At 35.1% G+C, this 26,333-nt stretch overlaps 1 protein-coding gene across 1 annotated transcript in view; it reads right to left on the bottom strand.

Moving 5' to 3' along the window:
- Nucleotides 1–26,333, bottom strand: part of LOC118280734 (transmembrane and coiled-coil domains protein 2) — a 44,024-nt gene that overhangs the window by 14,911 nt on the left and 2,780 nt on the right. The window contains 10 exon segments of the mRNA XM_050699419.1: nucleotides 1,327–1,350; nucleotides 1,789–1,803; nucleotides 3,129–3,262; nucleotides 3,807–3,877; nucleotides 4,574–4,734; nucleotides 5,273–5,389; nucleotides 6,767–6,793; nucleotides 7,606–7,739; nucleotides 8,816–8,937; nucleotides 16,126–16,398. Coding sequence (XP_050555376.1) covers nucleotides 1,327–1,350; nucleotides 1,789–1,803; nucleotides 3,129–3,262; nucleotides 3,807–3,877; nucleotides 4,574–4,734; nucleotides 5,273–5,389; nucleotides 6,767–6,793; nucleotides 7,606–7,739; nucleotides 8,816–8,937; nucleotides 16,126–16,284 — 964 coding nt within the window. The 5' untranslated portion in view covers nucleotides 16,285–16,398.

The following is a 26,333-nucleotide window of genomic DNA, read 5'->3' as shown; positions in this document are numbered from 1 at the left end:
AAATTTAAATTTGAATTGTTTGGTAGATAACCCGCATTGGTTAATAATAGTATTTTAAACTAACATATCTAACTTGAATTATGTATTATCATTTTAGCCAGATCAATATGTCAATGTCTAGGTGATAAGGCCACTCTCAATTTTTATAAACATTGAGATATTTTTTTCTTAGATAGACTAAACGCAAAACCATGTTCTATACGAAATACTAAGTACATACTATGTCATATCGTTTCATAAAACGTTACGTTAGTACTGACACTGTAATAAAACTAGATCTTATGTTTGTATGGGAAAAACTCAAAGATTAAAGAATTGTTATTCATACGATTCATCAATGGACAGAGTGATTCATGATAACTGATAAGATTTGCGTATCATATTATTGAGGTTTTGTGTATTGGTAAACTAAAGGCCGTATGTGACGTATGTTTTTAGCGAATAAGAAAAGTAAACCGTGATTTTTCATTAATTTAGTATGTCTCAAGATATTTATTATAAAAACAGAACACTATTATTCTGAACTATATAGTTTTCTATGTAGAAAAACATTTCATGATATTAGTATAACATATCACATTAAATTTTTCACAGTTATCTAAAGGAAAACTAACGGTAAATAGAACCGCGTGACGGATCGTTCAGCGTTTTATCTCGGAGTGACCATGAGTATAATAAGCACTCACATACATATAAATTATGAACGGCATGTCTGCACAACTGCATATTATGTAAATGCCAGTCACGGAGGAGATTTTCAGTTATGTAAGGGATTATGAATTGCATTGTTTTTATTATTATAAGGATGTATGTATTATATATAAGGATATAAAGTCGTAACGTTAACGTTTAAGTCGTAACGCAAAATCAATGTCAATGCAATTTCAATCCAATAGTACTTCAATAATTATTCAATGTCAAAACTATACAACCCCCAATCGTAGCTGTTAAAATAGCATTCAGAGTATGGAATATAAAGCCAAACTCAATACCATTTAGTTCAATCAATATACACGCAATACGGATACAACGGGCGCTGGTGTTGCTCGAGAGAATGAATATTAATGTCGATAGATTAGAAATGGATTCAAGAGAAGCCCCCTGATGGGGATTGACAGAGGGGTACGTACAATTTACAATGTAATATTATTTTTTTAACGGCAATGAGTCTTACTTAATAAATAATTACTAGCTTATTGCTATACAATGGAAACAAATAGCACAAGTAGGAAATTTCAGATAAAAAAGACATTAGAAAAAACGGCAAAGAATTTCTTAGCTTCATCAACAAATTAGCATAAATCGATTACCAATCACAAGATTTACCTGTATCCCGTCGTTTTTCTATACCTACAAAAACACGAATACATCATAAAATATATTTTTTTTATGGGAAGGGGCAAACGAGCATTCAAATCAATGGTGAACTGGTCAGCGCTGCCTATGTATAGTCGTAACACTAAAGGTGTTACTAGTGCGTTGCCGGCCTTTAAGGGGGAAGGGGGATCGTGCAACTACTAGACAAAATTAAATAGTTGTGCATATAAAGAACTTTGGTATCATCAAGAGAATCTATTCACGACGTAATTAACACTACAATAGGACACAAATTACTATAAACTGACTCATAATCTCTTTAGTAAAGTTAGTTATTATTCACCAATTGAAATTGAACCTTAAAGTAAAGTGTGGAAGGATTAAATTGTAACGATGAGTTTAGTAGTTAGCTACAATGTAATGGAAATTAGATACAAATGGTCTACACTTATATACATAATATATACTCACAAGGACCCGTGTTCTCTGTGTGAGAAAATACATAAGGATATTATATAAATGTGATTTTTTTAAAAACATATTTATTGTAGAAAATATAACCCAATGACTCTGATACAGGGAGAATACGTTCCATAATATGTTATACAACATTGAGTGTTGCAGCAACGCGATACATAACTTGTTACTACGCATGTTACACTTGTAACATGTTGTGTAACACGAACTAAACTTGCAACATTATGCCACGTTACAGCAACACGTTGCATGACATATTATAAACGTATTACCTTTAGAATTCGATTTTTTCAATGAGACATTTATTTGATAAGTGGAACCAGTTTATGAATGAAAACCCGTTTTTAAAGAACTTTATAACTATACTAAACCTAGTATTATAGTATGTGTTGATACAATAGATATTGAAAAATAATGAAAGCAAAAGTTCATAGATTTCTTCTAACTTTTATGACCACAAAAAATGTTTTGAAATGGTAACTAAATTAGAATATAAACTATAGAAATAAAAAAGCAAACGACCAAAGCTTTACTGACTACATTTAAGGCCATATTTACATATTTTTTTTATAAGAAGAAAAGAAGAATTTTTCTAGAGCTTGAGAGAATGGAAAACTATGTCAGAAATATAGGAAATAAAGTAAAAAAAATACTATTATTGATAGATACTTTGTTTTGATAGTTTATGTAACTGTAATTTGTATTGAAATTGTGTGTTTTGTATTGTATCATGTATGTATGCTGTCTGTAACGTGAGTGACTAAGTGTCACACCATAATTTCTACGTTTTTTTAGGCAGTGGACATACTATGGAAATTCTACTTTAGCCCTTGCCTACAGCCAAAGAATAGAAAACTTGGTGTGTGGGGATGACACTGACAAATGTCAAAATTTACGTCAATCCCATATAATTTAGTTTTCTACTCTATTTGTAGACAAACGTTAAGTAGCATTAGGCTTATGTAGGTAATCATCTTACTTAAGTCTGGATAGACAGTATATAGATTTATTTAATTCTCACACAAATACAAGTGAATGGCGGACTTAATTGCATTTAATTTTGGTTTGTATGGCCACTGCCTAAAATCATTGCAGTTTGACTTTTTAATGATATTTCCAGCTGCATAAAACAAAATCCAATTATTTTGACAGACCTATAAAATTTTCAATCAGAATTAGTATTCTATTTATACTATTTGACGCATAACAGGGTGAATAAATATGTATTATATTTAATATGTATTCACTGTACATACTGGAAATATCACACAAAGCCATCATAAACCTAAACACACATTGTTTGCTAATCCAAAACAGTAGTGTATAATACAGACCGGCGAGCTGTGCGATGTTGTCCGCGGATCCGAACCGGTTGGACCGCGAGAACAGGTGCGCGAACTCGCGCGGCGCCGCCATCACGCTGCCGCCTAGGCCCGTGATACCGTCGCGGATGTTGCCGCCTACGTTCCTGGGGGTAGGAGAATGATGTGGTTATTGTTGTAGGGTATATGTCATTTTATTATTGTGATAAAGTAAAAGTAATGTGTATTCACAAAAAAGGGTTTTTTGGGAAAATTGTTTGTAATTATGATTAAGATCACGTGTTTAAATATCCTTCACTAATTATTAGTCACTCTATATGTAGTACTGGTACTGGTACTGTGATATAAAATGTTAAATGAAAACAAGGGGTCTCTTACTACGATCCTCCGAAACGACATTATTTTAGTTTTTCATGTTTTTAATTTCTAACCCTACTTCAATATTTTTGAACCCTGCATAAAATTCGAAGACAAATTTCGTGAACGAATGGTATTTGAATAAAATATATGAAATAAGTACTGTTCTACAGGTTTAAATTTGATAATATACTTCGTATCTAATAATAGTGGTGGGCCTCCAGAACCGTCTGACTAACTTTGTCTGATGTGCAATTGTGTGTTTGTAAAGGCACAGGAGAATATCTTAGTTTAGGGCTACGATAAAACAATAATATTGCAGTGTATACTAACTTGAGTCCCTGTCCCATGTCCCGCAGCACCTCCCTGGGCTGGCGGTGCGCCTGCCCGCTCGTGCCGTGTTGCTGCAACATTATCAACTGCACGCTACACTTCGAATCTATTGCGGGTGACGATATTATAGGGAGGGTAGTAAATTAACTTAAAAATGTAGGATAACTAAAGATAAAAACAGCTTGCGTTCATGTCTGGGTTATCGACGATTAACTGTAACTCATATTGGTGCATTTTCCAAAGAGATATTTATTTATTTATTTATTACTTAAAAATACATACAATACATTATAAAATGATGTTTTTAATTTCTCAAAAAACTTATTTCTATAGAGATATACTATCGATAGACTAGAAAATCGAAGTCAGAATTGACACTAAGCAGTTGTTCTTGCATCTACTTGACCGACAGAATAATCTGATTACTGTTAAGTCAAATTTGAGTCAATAGAAACAAAAGTATAACACAAGAAATGGGAATAAATGGAAATATTCTATAAATTCACGTTGCTGGGTTATTAGATAGACCTTAGGGATGTACCGTAACAGGCGTTACACCATAAGAATCAGAGCAGATCTAATTAAAGTACTTGGTCCCTCTTATCATTGCTGAACGGTGACCACTGGGGTGGTTCTAAGTGAGGTAAAAATTCCACACTACTTAGTCTTTCTCCCCAAAAGCTAGGCGCCTTTGAAAGTTTCTCTCCGGTCATCATAAAAAAGGCTATCACATAGAACATGTTGAATTTATAGAAGTAAGATCTCACCTCCCAACTCTTGATCCGTTTGTTGTACCCTTCCAATTTCTTCTGTAACTGGGCGATGCAGAGCGCACTCTTCTGGTTCTTCTTCTCGAACACCGCCTTGATGCGCTGCAACTGCTGTTTGTCCGCGTTCGCCGCTAGCTTTAGGTACTCGTTCACGTTGTCTGTAAACAATTATACGTATTTGTTAATAAAACTGAAAATACTCAATATAATACCTTGTTTTATAATATAGGTCGGAGGCAACTAATCGACGTATAAGGCAGTTGACTAAAAATTAACAAAGACAGACAAGGTAAGCAGTAATGTTATGTGTATACGGAAATATGACCTTCCTCTTAATTTTACAGTATACAGTTATGTTTTACTTTTTAGCGCATAGGCCTACAAAAGGGCAGATGGATCACCTCATGGTGGGCAATCGGCGTTGCCATGGACATCTGAACCGAGAAGTGAAGTTATTATTCGCGTCTATTGCTGGCTTTTAGTGATTAGGATTTGGAGCCTGTTTGGTTAGGCTAGCCATTGTAGCCCTTCGTATCTTCGGAAAGCGGATCCACGCGAGACACAAAGTGTTTTCTATTGTTGTCTTATATACGGCATACGAGAGGTTAATAAGGTTAATACCTAGAATTATTTCATTAGCAACAGGAGGTCTAGAATCTACCCATAAGTAAAGTACAATTAAATAATAAATCTCACCATCTCGTATAGTCTGTTCCAGTCGTATAAGATCCTTGGTGCGCTCGATCTTCGTGTTGAGGTGCGCAATCGCAGCCATCGCCTTCGATGACGTCACGTTCGCTCCGTCACTCTCGTCTGCAACACAAACACATATATTATAATTATATTATACACTATTAACACTACTATATTAGGTAGTATACTTGAAAAAAATACCTAATAAACAAAAATAGAAGCACAATGTAAACATTATGTTTGTTGGTACAATAGCGAAGAACAAAAACAGCTGGGCTAGTTTTGTTTAACTTGTTTTGCTTTTTGAAAATATACCTTACTGCTTACAAAATAGAGTATATAATAATATTATATTTTCGTCTAACTGTAAAAATACATGTAAGAGAAAATAGTCAATAATTAAATGAAAACGTGTTCAAAGCGTACACTATTTATGAATGACGATTATGACGGACTAATACAAAATAATAATAAATAATTAATAATCAATAGTGACTAATAATGACCAATAAATCTCGATAGCTTATCACTATATAGTCCAATCATAGTAATCAACTAATCACGTCCATATAAAAACAAAGTATTTATTATGTTTAGGAATAGAAATCTAGTATTATGATTTATGGACACTCTCTATCTATGTTTAGGTAATACTACCAAAATCCTGTACTTTTTATCACATGCCAAATTTTTTGAGATATCATTCAAACGTTCAATTTTTAATTTATTGAATTAACATATTTAATTTATTGAATTAAAAATTGAATAGAACGACGTATTACTAAAAAAATTAAAAAGTATTCAAGATTTGTCTCATATTAATGTACCCTATACAATACATATCAGTAATTAGTCAATAGTTACTGTCTATACGCTTAATTAATCTTTACATTCTGGTTTGCATGCCAAATAACTTAGCTGTCTGTACTAATAGTATTTTTTTATATATAGTAAACACAACATCTCATTGCAATACCACCTAACTATTAGAAACATATGACCAATTAAAGTACGAGTAAATACTAGTACTTACATGACTTATACAAAACCAGTTATTAATATACAAACAACGTATTATTATGTATTTATGTCATTTATATAAATATTACACAACACAACACATATAATTAGTTATCCTGTTAACTACACTGTATACTGAATATTATATAATTTAAATCTAATTAACTGTTAATTTTAAACCGTTTTGTTCAAAGTCTAATATCAAACTAAAATAGAATGATAAATGAGGTCGATATAGAAATTGTTAGGTCAATATTTTTGTTATCGTGCGGTAATATCGTTGTTGATATTATATATAACTAAACTACATAATGTTATAATGAAACATTCTAAATAGGTACCTTATTATTATTGTGATATTAAAGCAGATATATACTTTATTTCATAAGCAGTAAGTCTCATTTTTACGTTGCTAAGTAGGTACATATAATCAATAGAAGTTTTTATTTGTTTATAAAAAGATTTAAAAAAAAATACCTTGATTTGAATAGTCCCCATCCTGACCTGAAAACCCAAAAAAAGTACAAAATTAAAAAAGGCATCACATTAATGTTATAAATGTAAAAGTTTGTTTGTATGGATGTTTGTCCATCAATCACGCTGAAACTACTGGACGGATTTTGATGAAATTTGGTATACAGACAGGGTTGTGAGTTGACTTGGCTGATAAATATTTTTTATCTCGCGGCAACGCGGACAAAGCCGCTGGCAGAAGCTAGTATACTATAAAGAAGCTTTATTTTCTATCAGTGAAAGAATTGTTATATTTGTGACAACTAAATCCAAAATAAAATCATAATTATTTATCCTGGAAATATCTGATTTATTACAATATAAATATTAGTGATAATGATTTTAATAAACATTTCAACCTCATCTGTTTACATATTAGCTTGCCATTAGTAGTACACCATAAAACGATCACGAACTATTTATTTACTTTTGCAGTTGCAATCGTATAAGAATATGTTTAGGAGTTTGTTTATCGCGAACAGATAGATAGGTGAGGTGAGGGATTCGTTTTTTTTTAACTAAATATCATGCTTTTTATTACCAGAAGAATTATTTTTACAGTTATATTTTGCTTTGTAAAAGATCATGGCATAACACCGTAAACCGAGCGTTAAGCCAACAACTCTAGCAGGGAATTGAACCCAAGATTACTAGTAGAGCTTTTCTCCATTAATATACGTGAGTAAACCGTGATTTTTTAGTTAATGAAACCTTATTTTTGCTTATTCCTGGCCCAGAACTTATTCTTAACAATATTTTTTTACATTTAAATGGAAATTGCAGTCGAAGACGTAATATTTTACCTCTATAAGCGGGCGATCCATACTCATCGGCTGAAGAGAGTGCATACGACACGTTGGGGCTGAACACCGCACTGGGGTAGTCGCCCGGCGCCATCAGACCTGGCAGGACTTTCTTCTGTGGCGAGTCTTCCAACCTGAAGATATATTTATAATATAATTAATTTTGAGAAACTTATCTCTTTTCGTAGCTATCAAGCTAGTTTCGTCCATATTTACGGGCCGAGGCCAAGTAAATACAGGTGTGATGAGCGGGGTTAGGTATTTGTGGGTGTCGTTTGGTGATTAATCTCGTTGTCTTCTATCTGCATGAATTTTCTGACTATTTTACAGGTATTTATTAGGATTGCTTTTTGGAGAGTTACATACAATGTTTTTTTTTGTACAATTAATGTTATTAAAAATATAACTGGCGACTGTATAAGCTCAAAACTGACATGTATTTACCGTACTTAATATTCTTTTATTAAAGCTGTTTGTGAACCTTTAATAAATAAATAAATATATTGGCATCGTTGTTCGTTTTTTGTTGTTAGCTAAGCACTAGTAATAAGTAAATAACGCTAAGAAATATAAGTTTTATTGTGTTTTTCCATTTCTATATTTTTTGCTTAACTTAAAGTAAACTGTATAATGTCTCCATAATCATTTGGTTTGTGTGAATGAATGAATCGAAACTACTTATATTACTGTTTACAAGTTTATTTTCCGTAAAAAATATCCTTGGCCCATTCTATTTGTCAATCAACGTAAGCCTTGACTTTGAATTTGGTCGTAAATTACTTGACAAAAGACTTAAGATTTTTTAAGAGATTCATTACATTAGACGCAATAGAAAAATACATAATAGCAGTGACATTGGCCTGCAATAGTTTTCTATTCCTAGGCAGTACTTTTTTTGTTCTGGAACGCAAAAAGCGAGTAAGCGAGCAGACGTATCATCTGATAGTAAGCAATCGCCACTTTTCATTGACACTTGTTACAAGTGCGTTGCCGCTTTTTGGGGAGGGAATGTCAGACTTGTTGGGGACTGACTGGGAAGGGAGGAATTGGGCCTCCGTTAACCTCACTCCTAATTTTCGATCCCGAGCCCCGCAAAACGTTGTTTCACGCTCGGTTTTCCGATCAGGCCGTGTACTTGTAGTCAAGGGCTAAAATTTTTCTACCTTTCCTAGGTTGTACTCCTTCTAGAATGTTATGAAGGTCTACTTACTCTCTAGAAGTATTCCCGGTGGTGTTGGCTGATAACGGGCTGTTGCCCAAGTCCCTAGAATGGGACTTGACATGGTGCGCCCGCTCGCCGTGTCGCGACGATGACGTACTTGAAGACGGTTCCTGTAACAACAAACAGGTTTTAATACCTTCATATACAACTTATTTGAATATTTTATCTTTTTTTTTTTGAGTAACGGAAACAAGTTATTTCAGACGCTGAGAGAGGTTGAACGGGTATTTTATTTAAAATCTGTTTAAAAAATACAAGACTGAGATTGCCTCGTTGGTCGAGTGATCGCAAGTACGATTGCCGGACAAGAGGTCTCGAATTCAATTCCCGGGTCGGACAAAGTATTACTGAGCTTATTTCGGTTTTTCCAGAATTTACAAAATTTCTCAGTAGTCGCTCTGGAATTGTGCCCCTAGCAATATGCTCACCCCCTATTACATGGAACTTATAACACAAATGAAAAGTGAGTGTACATTGTATAGCGGCATTACGTGCCGTAATGTGCACCTCGGCCAACCCCTTAGGGGATAAAAGGCGCGACGTGGCTTAAAAAGCACAAATTATACACCTTTGCCGTAATGTGCATGCAGATTCCGAGCGCGCTTGTAGTGACCAACTGTAGGTTAGACTTGAATGTTGACGAAAAGGAGGTCTGGTATGAACCTAGGTACGATTTAAAACTGCGACCAGCCATTGATACGATTATGAGCAAATCTAAGGAGTTTCAAATTTTAACTAGTAAAAATATTTGAAGTTCTGTGAGTTTACAGTTCGAGCCGCACGAAATATAATAATTAATTTTAGGTAGGAGAGTGAATAATGATTTATTATGGTAGAATAAATAAGGTTCTTTATAACTATTGATATACAGTTAATCACAAATTTAACTCAAACTAATAAGAATGGCCAAAATCCGATTAAATTCATATAATTTTAAGATAGGTCTTTAAAGGTAAAACATTATTATGTAAATAAATGAATTTGAACTTGAATTAAAGGTATTTTAAACCTTTGACGCACAAATATAAATATTAAAATTACTTATAAAGAATTTACAGTTAACAAAAACACCAAAATACTATGACAACACTTGACATCAATCTAAAACTGATTATAATAAAATTATTCAAAAACATATATCACTTTCAGTTATTATGTCAAATTACAATTAATAAAGAAACACGTTCGTACGAAATCTTGTCTTATAATGAAGCTTTACACGTTCAAATTATATTATGTGCAGCAGACAATGGGCATGACAAATGGATTTATATGGAAACAACGATGATTGATAACTGCATTGATGGGCACGTCAAAACAATGATTGACATAACTGCTTTAAGTCGGTGTTTAATAGTAGGTAATTAGGTATATTCATTGATTTTCTTTTTACTAGACAATAGAGAATCGTTGGTGGTTTTGTCTAGTGACAAAACGGACGGCATACGCGGGCACGTATGCTTTCGTCAATTGACGAATGCGTGACGATTGGGAGACGAATGCCAAAGCATTATATGTCAAGCGTTATGTGTAGTGTTGGTGTTAAATGTTCGATTAAAAAATGTGATTGATTACATTCTGAATGAGACTGAGTCCTGATTACCGAGGATAAGACTTTTTAAATTCGGGGTTTAATGACTCAAGCAGATTTGGCAAAAAAGGGGTTTTTATGCACTGTTATGTATCGGGAAATTATAATGACAGGGTATTTAAAATTATCAACTGCATACAATCAAGTTCCCCACTATCGTGGGTGTACCAGTACTTCCCAATATCAAATCAAATGACACACAAAACTTCACGTCAGACCATGATTAACAAAAATCCCCAAATACTCATCAGAATTAAAAATATTCAATACCAGCTTCTGCCGGCGACTTCGCCCACGTTCTCGTGAGGTAAAAAGTAGTCTGTGTGTTATTTCAGATCATTATATTCCTTCTAATTTCATTCCGATCCCTTCAGCCATTGTAACAAACATACACACAAAATTTCGCATTTAGAATAATTCCCAACATTAGCACACTTCAGAGAACAATAGCAACTTTAATAAGAACCTAACTTTTTCACCGAACTAAAACAGTATTTTATACAACCTAGATTAGTTTATAGGTATCCAAACTAGGTTGAGGGGCGTGCTCATCAATATTCGTAATACATAATTAGAGAGCGGTACCTATATACCTGAGTATATAGAGCCTTATATAGAAGTAGAAGTACTTTCTAAATGAAATGTCGCAGTTCAAACGTCTGGTGCACTGAATCTGTTATGATTCATGAACAATGGCGCATTTAGAGGCGTTATCTTATGACTAAACTGTTCTATAGTAATGCAGTAACCGTGTTTAATGTCAGAGTTAGTGGATATTAAAGGTTGTTAGTAGTTGATTGGTTTTTTCTTTTACTTTCATCGTAAGGCGTGACGTTTAGGTACGTTTTTCTTTAACGTTATGGAAATTTAATTATTAAAATACTGCAGTGTTCTGTATCCTCAGTATAAGTTTGCTTTACGTTGAACAAAAATGAAACTAAAGCGAGTTAGGCGCTCTGATTGGTTGATTCATTCGCGCCGGATACTATGTTTTGTTTACCACTCAGCATTATACCTATTTAGCAAAAATATTTGGATTCTTCGTGCATATATAAGAGTCAAGTGACCCAGATGATTTAAATCTAACAGTGTGATAGCCCACAACACAAGCAGAGGAAATTCATGACAATTTTTCTCTTTGTGCGTCGCGTCGTCAACAAAAAAGAAAACTATAATATAACGATTAAATTGTCATCAATGTCCAATAGGCAGACCCTAACTGTTTATAATCGGGGCAACATGTAAATATCATATCGGTTTTATCTACAACCCCAACCTACGATATCATTGTTCAAATAATCCAGGAATAAGCTTATCTAGTCGTCCCCTGCCAATATATCAATTTATCTACCCTGCTGTTCAGGTTATTATGAGCCAATAGGATCCCTTCCCGATATAAATTAAATTAATAACAACTATCCAGGCCAGGATAGGGAAAATGTGCTCCTCATAGGTACATTAGAGTGTTTTTCCACCAGAGATGTGCTATGTAGCTATGCTACGAAGATGTAATAGCTAAGCTGTGAAACTATGTGTCCGTTTCCACTGATACTAAGCTATGTAGCTGTGCGAAGAAGATGCGCAGCTCGAGTATGCGATGTATCGATAGTAGGGAAGCCATCCATAACAAGCATCTTTTCATTAACTAACCTAGCTTAGCTGAGTCCATTTCCACCATTGCTAAGCTATGTGTACCAATGAATATGATTGGTGGAAGCCAAACTCATCCACAGCAACGTAGCATAGCACATCTCTGGAAAAGCACCCGTAGATACTTATGTTGAATAAAATATAACAAACCTTCTCTTTATGACGGTCATCAATAATCCTTGAAAAATATAGTGAAAAACAATGAATTGTAAACAAAAACAAACATTACTCACGCTTACACAAAGTAAATGCTATATCGACAATAAATACGTCACTATCGGTTTGATGACAAACTTGAATTGTGGACCTTGAAACTAAGACTGCAGGACACATTTTTGCACATTTATGTATCTATGTAATCAGGGAAGTACATAACATAAACAAAGTCGAGACATTTGTGATGTGAAAGTTGTTTGAACTATGAGTCAGTTTGTGAGACAAGTACTTAAATATAAAATATAAACACAAGTAGTTTTATTGGCTATAAAAGTTTGAGAAGTCTGGGCTTCTAGAATTTACTAGTTTTTATAACTAGGGCTGGCTTGTTATTTGTTTGTAGTTTTTGCCAAACCCTATGAGAAACCCTGTGAGTTTGTCACATTTCGAGAAAATATAGGTATAGCCTTTATGATTTGCTTTTTTATTTATTTTTTTAAGGGGGAAAAATCATCTAATGCCTTCTCTCGCCTTTGGCTAGCCGAGAGGCAGTGTCAGACTCTTACTGAGTAAAAACTAACAAGTTCCTACTCCTGCTTTTTGAGCCGGAGCCCCGGTAAACCCACTTGGTATTCTGAGGCTCCGGATCAGGCAATAGCCCTACTGGGCCCCACCTTTGGTGGTCCTTGGAAGACATTTTCTTAATCCGACTAGGCGCAGAATACATAGGCTCAGATTTATATTCCTACATCCACATGGGTCTTGTAAGAATCAAACTCTATGCAGAGTACTACCTACATGAAAATATAGACTTACAAGTTGATAGAAATTGCCACATTGAGGTCTAGAAAACAGTGTCACATTACTCTTCTAAGCTTCGGAAGAAATATTGCAGAATTTTGGTTAAGACCCCGGTAGGAGGTGACCCCAACCTATTTGGGAACAGGCCAGGAGGAGCATAGTAAATAACTTTCTGCTGCAGTAACACATTACACTAATTCCATTGAGTTTAAAGGAAACTTTGTTTGAAACCTGTTGGGAAGTTTTAATTGTTTGATGCACGGGCTGTGGTTATTTCGCCTCCATTTTTTTTACCAGTGGTTTCATGTATGATGTATGATATGACATGTCTGAATCGGGGTAAACATGTCTGGGATTCTGATTAGCAAATTACGTAGGTACTGTAGATAGTAAACATTGTACTCTTACACAGTCGCATAAAAAAAGTGGCTAAGGGTAATTTTTCATGGAGGAAAATCAGCCACAATGTTCCGAATTGTTGTCAGTATAGTATTCGCATTGTAAATAGTTACGTAGGTAGTATCATAATAATAAACACTGATCAATATTGTAGACTATTTTAGTTAGAGGAAAGTCAATTAATTCTATTGTATGATTGTGGAACAATTTATTATTACGAGTAATTTCTATTATTTATAGTGTGGTCCTGTGTTCACATGACACGTTTAGTATTTATAGAAAATTTTAAACCATGATCGTCCCACTGGAGGGCAAGAGCCTCTCTATCCTCCTTCCACTCATCTCTATTTGAAGAGAGGAGATTCAAAAGCTTTATGATAGTTTCACTCACTCAAAATACTTTAAAATACGAGTAGAAACTATGTCCTAAATGCATATTATACAGTCAGGGTACCAGAGGTCACTAGCAATGAACCTCGCGATGAGACATCACAGATTTGTATCCTTGATAGCAAGTTGAAATAGTGTCCGACTCTGTCATCTGTCTGGCCCTAATTAGCTCATAAACTCCTAGTTCGAAGATACCGCGGGAAACATTATGCTAATGGAATTGATAATTTAGTATTTTTGTTGGGAATATAGACTTATCTAGTGTTTAACGTAGTCGGCTAAAGCCGACGAAAGTCCTATAGTATTATTTATAATATTATAGGACCTTCGTAGGATAAAAAAGTAAGATTGATGCGTATTGTAATTGTAAGTTATGTTCAAGAATATCTCAGTAAAATCAATTCCACGTAAGTATTGCTCAACATCAACATATAATTAATTGTTTGTGTTCAATAAATTTGTGCATAATTCCACACTTCGCTTCATTTCTTTTTCTTGAGATATGAATTGAAATCGAAATCTCTAGCAGCTGGTACACGAAGTACTGTTAACTTACTTAAGAGGAAACTTGGAAGGTTGTTAGCTATATTTCTGCAGACCCTAATCTGTTACTTAAACGGTAAATAGATTTTGATAGTTTGTTGCCATAATAAAATCATCATTAAGAACAAGAAGCATTATTAAAGCAAGATCCTATAGAATGGCAAACAACGGCAACGATTAGTGGTTTTAGAAGTTTCCGAATGTGATATTGTTTCAATTCAACCCCTAAATCCCATAGATCCTAGAGTTTACTTGGACCCTAAAGTTGATCATATTTATACACCCACTGTTATGAAATAAACTCAAGAGGATCCGAATTGATACATGTATTTTTAGTGCAGAAACACACGCATGAGAATAGGAAGTTACTTCCCCCTGCTGAAAGCACCAATTCCAAACACCGTGAATGGCAAACAAAGGCAACGATGGAGTTCTGGACTAGGAATTTTGTAATTGAAAAGTCTAATATTATTAACTGACTGATCTTGTCCTTAACCTATCGCTATTTCAGATTGGGCCCAGTAGGGCTAATGCCTGTTTCGGAGCTGCGGTCTGCCTAGCGGGTTACCGGGGCCCTGGCTCAAAAAGGGAAAATTTTAGTCAGAAAGAGTCTGATACTCTCGCCTCGCCGAAGCCGAGAGAAGACATTCGATGATTTTCCCCACACAAAAAAACCTATACTTAGTTATTCGACTAACTAGACACAAGGACACAATAATTTTAGAATTCTGGGATGGTACAATGAAGACTATAGTGAGAACGTACTCGCATAAAGAAGAATATAGTTATAGGTACAACGTACTAAGCCGTTCTACGATCATCAGTCAGCCATCAGTTGTCATATGCTGTCATATAGAATAACAAGCGCTAGTATTAATTATTCTATTACAGCGATATTATAGTGATATTAGCGAGCGAGTAGCAATTGCCAGTCGAGGACACGGGGCTTAGTGCAGTACAATGTGTTTCGCACATTGATTAGCTGGTATGAATGTTGCTGCATGAATGGATTCTGCTAATCGTTAGTAGGTTTTAAGATTATTGTAAGACTATTGAAGTAAGACTAGTATAAGTTAAATCAGTATTGTCCAAAAGCTAAGGTTAAATAACATTAGAAGCAAAATAATATGTAATTTTCGCCAGTTACGTGTGTTATGAGACAGGGTCTATTGCCACCGGCCTCAACGCCAAACATCCTGCTACAACTGAGATGCTATAATCAACAATTTCGAAAAACCAAATCAACTATACTCGATTCCAGATCATAATCAAAATCTCTACCTTCACGCAATCACAACACAAAGGAAAATGTAAATAAAAGTGTTCGAGATGTCTTAAAATTAAAGGCATCTGCATTACTATGTGAGCCTGGTCAATCACTTCTTATAGTTATTTAACTTGTAAGATGCTATTTTATTGTATGTAAAGGATAAAGATACATTCATGCTACATCAGGTAAATACGCTATTGTAATGACACAGGTGGTGAACCCCATTGTGATTAGAGATTCTGTATTGGCTCTCTTGGTAGCCAAATGCTCGGAAGTGCGACAGGTGAGAGTAAGAATAAAAAAGTATTCCTGGAAAAAGATTTTGGACAATTTTCGAAGCTAGTACTGCTAGCCTACCTAACCAACTAGGCACTTCGGAGATGAATTCTGATATACCGCACACCAAAACTCAACCAACGAATAAATGTAAAGAAGATGCAACGTGCAAAACATTGTTCACACACACACCTGCAAATTACAAAACAAACATTGACTTACACTGACAACATGATGTACAGTCGAGGGCGATTGTACTCTGGACCTGATGACTGCATCATCGGTCACCACTGCAGGATCCCTCGCCAGATCTGCCGTGGACGGAGACTGGCTTCGACTGGACCCCTTACTGTGGCCATGACCCACGTGCAGTGTGTCCATCTCCCAAATAAACCCTCAAATAGGACTCATTAGGAACTTTATCTATTCTTTATTGCTTCCAGTTCATAATAGGCTCGACAAGTCGGTCAGTGATCCCGCCATCGCGCACTTTATCTGTAAACAACGATAAAGAGAAAATTAGAACTTTGAACTGTCACAGAAAGTGTTTGACAGTGTGACGTTTGTGTTTTTTATCATAATTTTAACGCTAAGGTAAATATTACTAAGATTGGTATAAAACTTCTTGGTTTATTTTTTAGAGTGTGTGTATTTAACACATTTCACACAATAAATGGAATTTAAACGTAAACAAAGCGTGTAGAGCTTCGTACAACGGAATAGTATGCATATTAATCACCATCCGTGCGAACTGTGTTAGCACCAGCGGACCAGTCAAGCGTTGCACTCTGCGTAAACTGTGATACGTATCGATACGTTCCCATTGCATGTGCAATACGTAAATAACGGCTGTGCCGCAGTATACATAATATGAACCGTCTCACACCTCCAGTGAATATCAAACCGCTGCGCCATTTAAAGTGTAAACTTAACAGACTAGTATCACGTTCACGTGTCACAAAATTGAAAATCTATAAACGTGCAGCCAATTTCAGTGTTCATAACAAACCGTATCGCCCCTTATATCGTCGGCTTAGAATCTGTTATGACTGCAGATAAGCCGATAACTGGATTTGCGCACATGAAACGCTGAGCGCTAAAACAAACAATGTGTTTTATGCGATTTATTGGCGACAGGCTTTCCTTTGTTTATCGTGATTCAAGCACAACTTTTCCCAAATTAAACATGAAAAGAAGAAACATGAACAAATGTAACTAGACACTAATTCTAACACATTAAATAAGTAGATAACGTTGCCAGCCTGACCTGACGCCTATCTGTACGTAATAAAACCATTACACGGATCACCCTTTAATCAGTTCGTCCGTACATTGAGTACATTTGCACTGTAAATGACCCAGGTAGTACAAATCACAAGCAACTTGAGCCTTCACCGCTATCAAGCGGTGCCAGGAAGTCTCGCCGTCTGCCAAATTGTTCAAACATATTGAATACTATGTCTTAGGCACAAAATGCTCCCTGAGACTTGGTAACCAAATACTGTTGACAAACTCTCTGGTGGCCAATCGTTTAAGCATTCAATGTACGTAAAATCGGTTTTCGGTTCTTGTTGGTTCATACTTATTATGAAAGAGCTATGTTAGATTTCGTAAAGGGCAATGATCCAGATGGAATATAATTTAGTAGTAAAGACAAAGAGCCAGATGATTAACGTAAACAAATCGCCCAGTATATTGATCTTGTATTCACATTTTTTTCTTAAACCTATATCCCACAATCGATAAGATCATTGACTTCTAATAAAAAACACGATACAAAATCGCTTTGTTAACGATTTCCTCATAACAACAAACAGAAACAACTATCTAGATATAATTAAAAGTAAATAATCTTAATTTTAATGGTGTAATAAATTGTAGAGTTATTACCGCGATTGGCCTATATTGATGGCGGTTTATTTACGAGGGAGCCGTTTCAGTTTATGATAGTAATTTAATTACATGTTACTTGAATGAACAGATGAGCCTTATCAACTGGCTTTTGAGGACCTTACCGCAGGGTAACTCATCAAGTAATGGAATGTAGTCCTATGAAGTATGATCAAATGATATGTACTAAGAACCTTTTATAGATTTGGAATCAAGTGATGGACAAGGCTCCGATAGTGACCAAAATGTCTCCAGATTTACGATACGAGAGAATTCGGAGGTTAAGACCAACGGAGTAAGTTGGACAAGTGCTTTCTTATTGATTTACTTGTCCACTACAAACAGAAAGTGCTCTCTGGGGATCCAAAATATTGCTCGTAGCATTTTTTCTGATACCGGCGGTGATTCAATGTTTCTGCTTCATTGCATTGTAACTTTATATCTCCAGAAGATATCGTTGAATATCAATTCTGGACATTTAATACTTTTACAATAAAAGAACTGTATACTTAACCTAATAATTCTTAATGTAATGTAGTAAAAGGTTGTTCAATAGCTCGTAAAAAAAACACTTAGGGCAAGAAATTTTAAGATACCTACTGAAATTTTCCGCTCAGACCAAAATGGCGGATTTGGTCCGTTATTTGCAAACAACTTTACGTTCTAATATAAAGGTTGATGTTTAGTGAATCATTCGCCCTTTTCTGTTTTATTATGACTAAGACTATGCTAGGTTTGCTGCGCAATTCATTGTTAGATTCTAACTAAGAATGAGTATTACGAAACACAGTTTTTAATTAATTAACTAACACGATCAATAACCGTTATTGGCATGCGTGTGTAGTGACTACTTGACTAGTAGCGTACCATACATTATTCATGTGACTATAAACTAATTATCACCACTTACACTAAGTTCTAATTGTCTATTATTAGTGTTATTACCTATGCGTACTACGGGGCTACGTGAACAGCAATGGCTTGAAAAATAGTCTCATGTTCCTTGTGTCAGGTATTTGATAACCTTCGTAGAATACTTAATCATCAACGTGCATACATTACGAGTATTATCGAATGTCATTCATTTGTGAATGGCATAAGATGCACGTACTGCAGCCTTAATAGCGCAATCTTTGTTCATTGTACAATGTAACGTTAATCTCAAACATTAAGATCGATTGAATCGATATCTGAATACAAAGGAAGATTTTTGTTCAAATTATCAAGATAAGAACACGCTAGAATTTGTGAATACGTGAGAACCATAAATTTTATAACGTGTAATCTACTAACCTGTTTAATATTGCCATCGAAAATTATGAATTTATGGGCGATATGATATAAAAAGAACAACCCTCGTCATGTGACGGTTTTCACAGGTTTTTAGTCGCCAAGGTCATATTTGTATTGCACGAGCTTTCAAACCCTCGTACGCGACAATCAAAGCCGAAGCTATTAACAATTCAACCGTGTTACTTGGAACTCTTCACTGACGCTATACAAAGTTAATATGATACGTTTATACTTTTCCAGTCAATTTAGAACTAACTGACGAACTATATTTTCTAATATCGTATCAGAAAATTCCATTAGTTTTATGATGTCTCACGCAGAAAGCAAATCAAAACGAAACGCCCAGGAATGCCATCCGTCATCAAAGTCTGTTCCACATTTACATGACCCCTAACATCATTACATTGTTCGTGAGTTACAGCTATTAATAACCAAATCGAGAGGTCCCGAGTAATCGATATCAATCGGACGAATAATTGCAACTTCAATTTATTCAACTTACACTTCACGTTTGAGTGAGATATCGCGAGCAAGATGAGTCAATGCACGGCCAACTAATAATTTCCTGTGCAGATAGTCAATTATAACAGTGCATCTGTTATAATGACCGGAGTAAGATGATTAATAGTGTAGTAGTTATCGACCCTATTCTCGTTCATTAACTGTCAGTTTTAAACGTACAAAGTGGCTAATGTTACAATGTTTTTTACGCGGACATCTTCACGTGAGTGCTACAAAAGGGAGGCCTATTTCAAACGAGGCCCTTTCCCATTTTCCATGGTTGCACGTACTTTCTCTTCGTCATTATTCGTGTGTTGTGTGGTGTGCGTGCATAACTGTGATAACTCGTGGCATTTTTCTCATTGTCCGCATTTCTACCGTTGATTCTGGGACACCTAGCTCAACAGCGATTTGTTATGCACAAACCAGCGACAACCAACGCAAATTTTTCTTTCTGACACAAAAATAAATTTGAAAATCCAAGACATTTCTCTTTTGCGATGTCCGTAGCTAGAGCGAGCTCGTAAGTCCACCAAAATAATGTCGAAAAGAAAACGTATCTTCGTTTAAACAGGTCGATTTCAAATAACAATTTTTGCCAGACCCTTGTGCGTATAAAATACATATAAAATATAGTAAGTTAGTAACATTAGCGTACAAACAGGATATTTCACGAATACGGTAAACGACTTGTACTTAATACTATGTAAATAAGCAATTTAAGTATAAGCTTTCGACGTTCATAAAGATATTAGAGGCCTACTTATGAAAATTTTGACAAAAAACCGAATGAGACAACACTTAGATATTTTCGTACGTGGGTGATGAATCGATGAATCATTACATTACAAGTCTTTTATTTTATTCGTTTTACAGTAATATTATGAGTATTATTTTGTATCCTGTGTCTGTGTATATCTATCAAGTGTGGGAGAGCCATGCTTCGGCACGAATGGGCCAGCTCGACCGGAGTGATACCACGGCCTCACCGAAAACCGACGTGAAACAACGATTGCGTTGTTTTTCGTTTTGTGAGTGAGGTTACCGGAGGACCAATCCCCCCTTCCCAACCTTCCCAAAAAAACATCCTTACTAGTATTATCAATGTGAAAGTGTCTTTGGTTGTCTTTATTTATCTGTCTGGAGATAGTAAGGAGGGTGGAAAATCATTATCAATATGTTTCCTTTGACCAAGCGAAGGCAGCGGCGAAATAGAAATGTTCAAGTTTGGTTGTAATACGAGTGCTAAGTCGCGGATTAGGTTCGACCTTGTTTGAAACCAATATAGGCATATGTGATTTGAGTATGTTTAGGAAAACATCGAGGCTGGGTTCATGTTTTGTTAGTTTTGTATTGGCTAGGGTGACTATAGAGCTCTATCGACCACAAATCTGTTTTGATCTCCAGATCGGGCAAAGAGTCTCAGAGGTTATTCGATATTATATCACTTGTATTGGCTAGGGTGACTATAGAGCTCTATCGACCACAAATCTGTTTTGATCTCCAGATCGGGCAGAGTTTTAGAGGTTATTCGATATTAAATCACTCAGGTATAGTCTGTTATTGCCTGTGGACATGACTCCATGGAACTCGAAAATAATAGAAAATCCTACTAGTCAAATAAAAACAGGTTTCCGAATTTCTACACTAACAAAATATACGAAACAGCGCTCATATACAATTTGTCTGTTATTTATCAAACAAAACCAATTTGTACATAGCACATAGCATAATTAGATTGTGATAAAACAGCATATTGACATTATTCAACTGTCCCTCCGGAAAAAATATTTATTATACATGTATTTGACCCAACCTTATCAGCTAATAACTTTTGCCCTATCTCCGAAGTCATAATATTGGAGTAGACATGTTGTACCATTATTATTAATAGATAATGATACATTTGGAGATTTAGGTACCATATTACCACCAGGCGAGATAGCGGCCAAACGTCGACCCATCATATATAAAAAAAGGTTACTTAAAATACTGTAACAATTAGGTCACAATCCTTTTTAGTTACGGTAAATTAGAGGCGGAGAGAGCAAATTTTGAGACGTTGAGTCATAACATCGACAGGAAATACCACTAGTGAAAAACAATAATATCATGAAAACGAATGAGTCTCACACTCTCGCATTACTAATTATATTACATCCTTGAGTTTACTGAAGTACTATTACGTATTAGCTGTAATTACTACATTCATTACCGAACAATCGAAGTTATTAATCTATTATACTTCAACCACGAGTAAAAGTTTCGTAATCAATATAAATGGAATAGATAAATTAAAGGATTGTCAATGTACAGTAACAAACCCACCATACACGAGACATGTTGATAAAATATTCATGGCTTGTTAGCCACAATAATCTATTCGTGCCTTTTATGCCCTGTCCTCTGAAATATTTCAGCGCAACCTAGGTAAACTCGAACAAACAACTAGCAGCTTTATAGCTACAGTACAAAGTCCAAAACTGCTAAATTTATCCGGCGTATAGTAATCTAGTTTGCGTGGGAGACTGTACCCTAATCAGAGCCACAATACAGACGAAATGGAGAGCGATTCACAGAGATAAGTATATTTTGTTGTATTGTTGGAAACATAGCCGATGGAAAGTTAATTGCATGCATTATAATGTTCACTGTAGCAGAGTTTTATTCATAAATCTACGAACTGTTCGCTCTCTCTTGCAAACGTTTCGACGATATATTGTTATTGTGTATTAACAGGGCAAATATGAATTAACTAATGAGCGATAAGTGCTGCTGCCAATTGGCCGTTACTCTTGGACATCTTGCAAGTTGAGCATACTGTAAAAAATTGGCGCCAGTCTCTTCATATTTTACGACCGTTACACGCCGCACTTTGACGGAGTAGTCCGGTTTTTAATTTACTTTATGCTTCTTGAAATTTGCTACACATTACAGAAATAGCTATCTTAATCCAATAAAGTCTGAACAGAAGCAACAAATATTTTTTTACTACATTTTTTCGTTGAATATCTTAGCCGCAAAAACAATCCGACATGACCGGACCGGATAGGCTTAACATGTCCAAGTGGAGAAGTCAAAAAACTCCAATATAACGCTATGAATAAATCAGACACAGGACTACGGGCAAAGGGAAGACCTTTAAAAATTGTTCCCAAAGATATATAAAACATTGGACCCTTTCTAAAAGAATTTTCAGGGTAAATTCAATTCCCTAGCCTCCATTTTTGTATTGTTCATGTGAACAGAGTATGTAACTAAGTAGCGAAGTTTGTCCTCAAGACCTCGTCGGTCCGAGGCGTGTGATACCAATTTCATAATCACTAAACTTCGTTTAATGTTACCAAGAGAAACAGAAGTGTGAACAATTATTCATTACAAAGTCTTTACATTTCTAAGTGATTTATCGTGATGTGAGATAACCTAATTCTGGCTATAAATTGTGGAGGTCGCTTTCCGACAAGGTACAAAGAACTCTTCAGTTTTATTATATTAGTTTTGGTTTGACAACGCCTGTTCTGCGGCCGATCAATTAAAAGCTTTCTATAAAGTAATTGTAAAGATATTGAAGGACTATTGTAATGAATTAACGATCAATGGTGGTGGTGGTATTGTCATGGAGAATTTTAATAGGCATTCTATTGTACAAAGCTCCACTGGGAATCCCTAGTTTCATTACACGGGTCACTGGTTGGATGGGATGTGATAACCTTGTTTTTTCCTGCGATGGAAGATTACTATGTAGCTATTGTTGGCAAAGTTTTTTGTATGACAAAGCCTAGACCAGGTACCTAACTAGCCTTTTTTCTAAATTTTGGGGTCGTTGAACCGGAATTTTGGGTCGAGGATATTGTCGAGCGAATGACCTGAAAGGGATAGTACGCAACTATTTATAATGGTTCAAAGAAATTCATATAATGCCTCCTTGCTACTCGTGTGTGCCTGGTAGCATCGATATAACGATCGAAGTCATAAAAAGCATTATTTATAGTGCGATAGGCATTGTGTTAGACTCCGAGCAAGTCTTCTATTTTCAACAATATAAAATTGGACACAACTGTGCATTTATATTCTTTATCTCTCCAGTATCTAGTCCATTGAAGTAAAACAGAGTTAAGTTAAAATTACGCAATATTAGCCCATTAACGCAATTATGAACAGTGCTACAAATTAATAGTGCCAACCAGGATATGGCTCGACCGAACACCTGGGGTTTTGCGTGACCACGCCTAATATTTGTTCTATAATAAATATAATAACCACATTATTACTGAACCCTGCACTAGTAACGTGGCCAGTGGCTAATTGTACTTTTCCTGTTGATCCATACAGTTCCGCAGATGTATTTATTTTGGTAGCAAACCGAACAAGATCTTCACCATATTGTTTTAATTTAACATTCTCAAGTATGTACTTACAGACAGCCAGCACAAAGAAATACCCCGAAAAATATATTTTCAACTCTACAGTTAAATAATAAGGTTCAAATTGTATAATGTAATTTGGGTACCTTGATGTGCTTCTAAATATAATTCGATACCTTTTTTCCTTCTTGAGTTTCGGTTCGCCTGATACCAATAATTCCGAGAATCGATAAGTATCTTAAGTTATCGAAATTTCATTTTACTTACAATGAAAATGTTTGATCACATTTATCATAAAAAATGTTTTGATAATTTTTATAATATCCGTCTAGTGCGATTCACGTGCGTACTCTACTTAGATATAAAAAGAATTGACATACATTTAAATACATTTGAGATACATAATATTTGTAATGTTCAATCAAATCATTCATTTACAAAAGCGTGGTTATTCCTTGGGAAAAATAATCTCATTTCAGAGTGTGAAGTTTATGTGTTTGTTACTCAGACTCACAATACCTAACTAAGTAACTACTGAACGGATTTCGATAAGATTGATTACTATGATAAATGATAGATCAAAGTTGTCAGCACAATAATGCGAATAGTGCTTCAATTTAGGTTATAATTTCTTTTAGTGCATATTTAAATAGTCCTTATTTACTGCAATTATAAAATACATATAACTGCAAGTACCTAACTGTAAATTCCACTGAAATTATGTGAATGCGGTAGCACAGTTGAGTAAATTCAAACTATACCTAGTACCTATGTACACCGGTAGTCATATTTTTTTTAAATTACCTAGTATACGTTTTAATGCTTTTATGAAAACACTTTCTAGACTTTATGTGAAGTGAATTTACGACTTGACCTAGTTTATACCACGCCATATTTAGACGTCTGTACTCGTTATCAATTTTTATCGCTCCATTTATTCGAATTAGATAATTATGTACTAACTATACAGAATACATATAGGTGCCTACTCTTATCTTATCCGACTTTACAATAAGCTGCAATACGGTTAAATTACCGGATTCTAAGTACGTGCGTCGGGTAAGTACATAAGCACGTAGGCACACAAATTTTAACAATAATAATAAATGAGTCAGACGGCGACAGATAACGTAGTATAGCTTGCACAATGGACGTGCAGTGCAGCCCTTTTTATGACCAAAGTCCTTAGTTAAGTACAAAAGACGACATCGAAAAATAAACTTTTGAAACTAACGCGTTTTAAAGTAACTATGTGTCTTTTTATATTGAAATCTGTATTGTGTAAAGTTTATTTTAATTCAGCGGCTATTTAATCCAGGATTCTCAGTGGCACAGCACTCGTGGAGGGTTTAAGTCTGGCTTTAATAGCTAGCCTGTATCTACCGCAACTCGTAAGCTGTTTGATAGCTGCGAATCCAGAGCTCTCGTACTGGAATTTATCTAGTCTATACAACTATTCTAGTATTGCTAGATACACTAGTTCTATTTAGAAGCCATCATATCCACGATTTCGAAGTGCATTTTTATGATATCGAGGTTCAAGGATGTCGCGTTTTTAACCTTCTTTTTAAGCTGCTCACATACAAATATCATCAATTTTGACAATAATACCATCTTTTTCAAATGCACCTATATTGTTTCTTCTTTTTAAATTTGATTGGTCGACGTTTGGCCGCTATCTCACCTGATTGCAAGTGATGATGCGGCTTACGATGAAGCAAGTCTGCCCATAAGCAACCTATTCACTCGGGCTTTGAATGATACCCAAGTTATACCCATCAGAAAACACACACTTCAGAAAAGAATTCCACTCCCTAGCAGTTCGCACTTTTAATTTAATGCTAAACACTAATACAGCAACTAGGCAAACATTCAAAGTCTAGCTAGACCTTTCAAACCTAAAATAGATGTAAATACGTAGCTAGAAATGAGACGAAAACAATTGTGCTACAAAGACAAACAAGTTTAAAGTACTTTATGTATGTCTACTTTATTACTAACCGTAACCTTTAAGCCTCAAAGGTCTATTTCAAAGTTGATTTCATAAGTTATTGTGTAGACAACATATTATTCAAGCTAGACAACAATATAACTGTATTCATCTTGGTTTCTCAGAAGCTTATTTCACTAGTAGAATTCAATAGAGAAAGGGTGACCATACTGCAGTAAAACGAGCAAATATTCAATTGCAGACTTCGTTATTCTGTACTGAGAATTTCTGAATCGATATACTCAATGTTTGACTCGTAAACTACCGAGTATTCGTAGTAAAAATTCTAGAAAATACCTCCTACTACGCTGAATGAAGACGATTTTAAATATTCGCACCGTGAAACTGTGTTTCGTTACGGAAATGGCAATAGAATCACCTTGAATTACGCA

The sequence above is a fragment of the Spodoptera frugiperda genome, chromosome 16 (assembly GCF_023101765.2).
Source record: "Spodoptera frugiperda isolate SF20-4 chromosome 16, AGI-APGP_CSIRO_Sfru_2.0, whole genome shotgun sequence".
NCBI classification, from domain to species: Eukaryota; Metazoa; Arthropoda; class Insecta; order Lepidoptera; family Noctuidae; genus Spodoptera; species Spodoptera frugiperda.
Note: the sequence above shows the minus strand (reverse complement) of the source record. Positions and strands in the feature narration are given on the sequence as shown.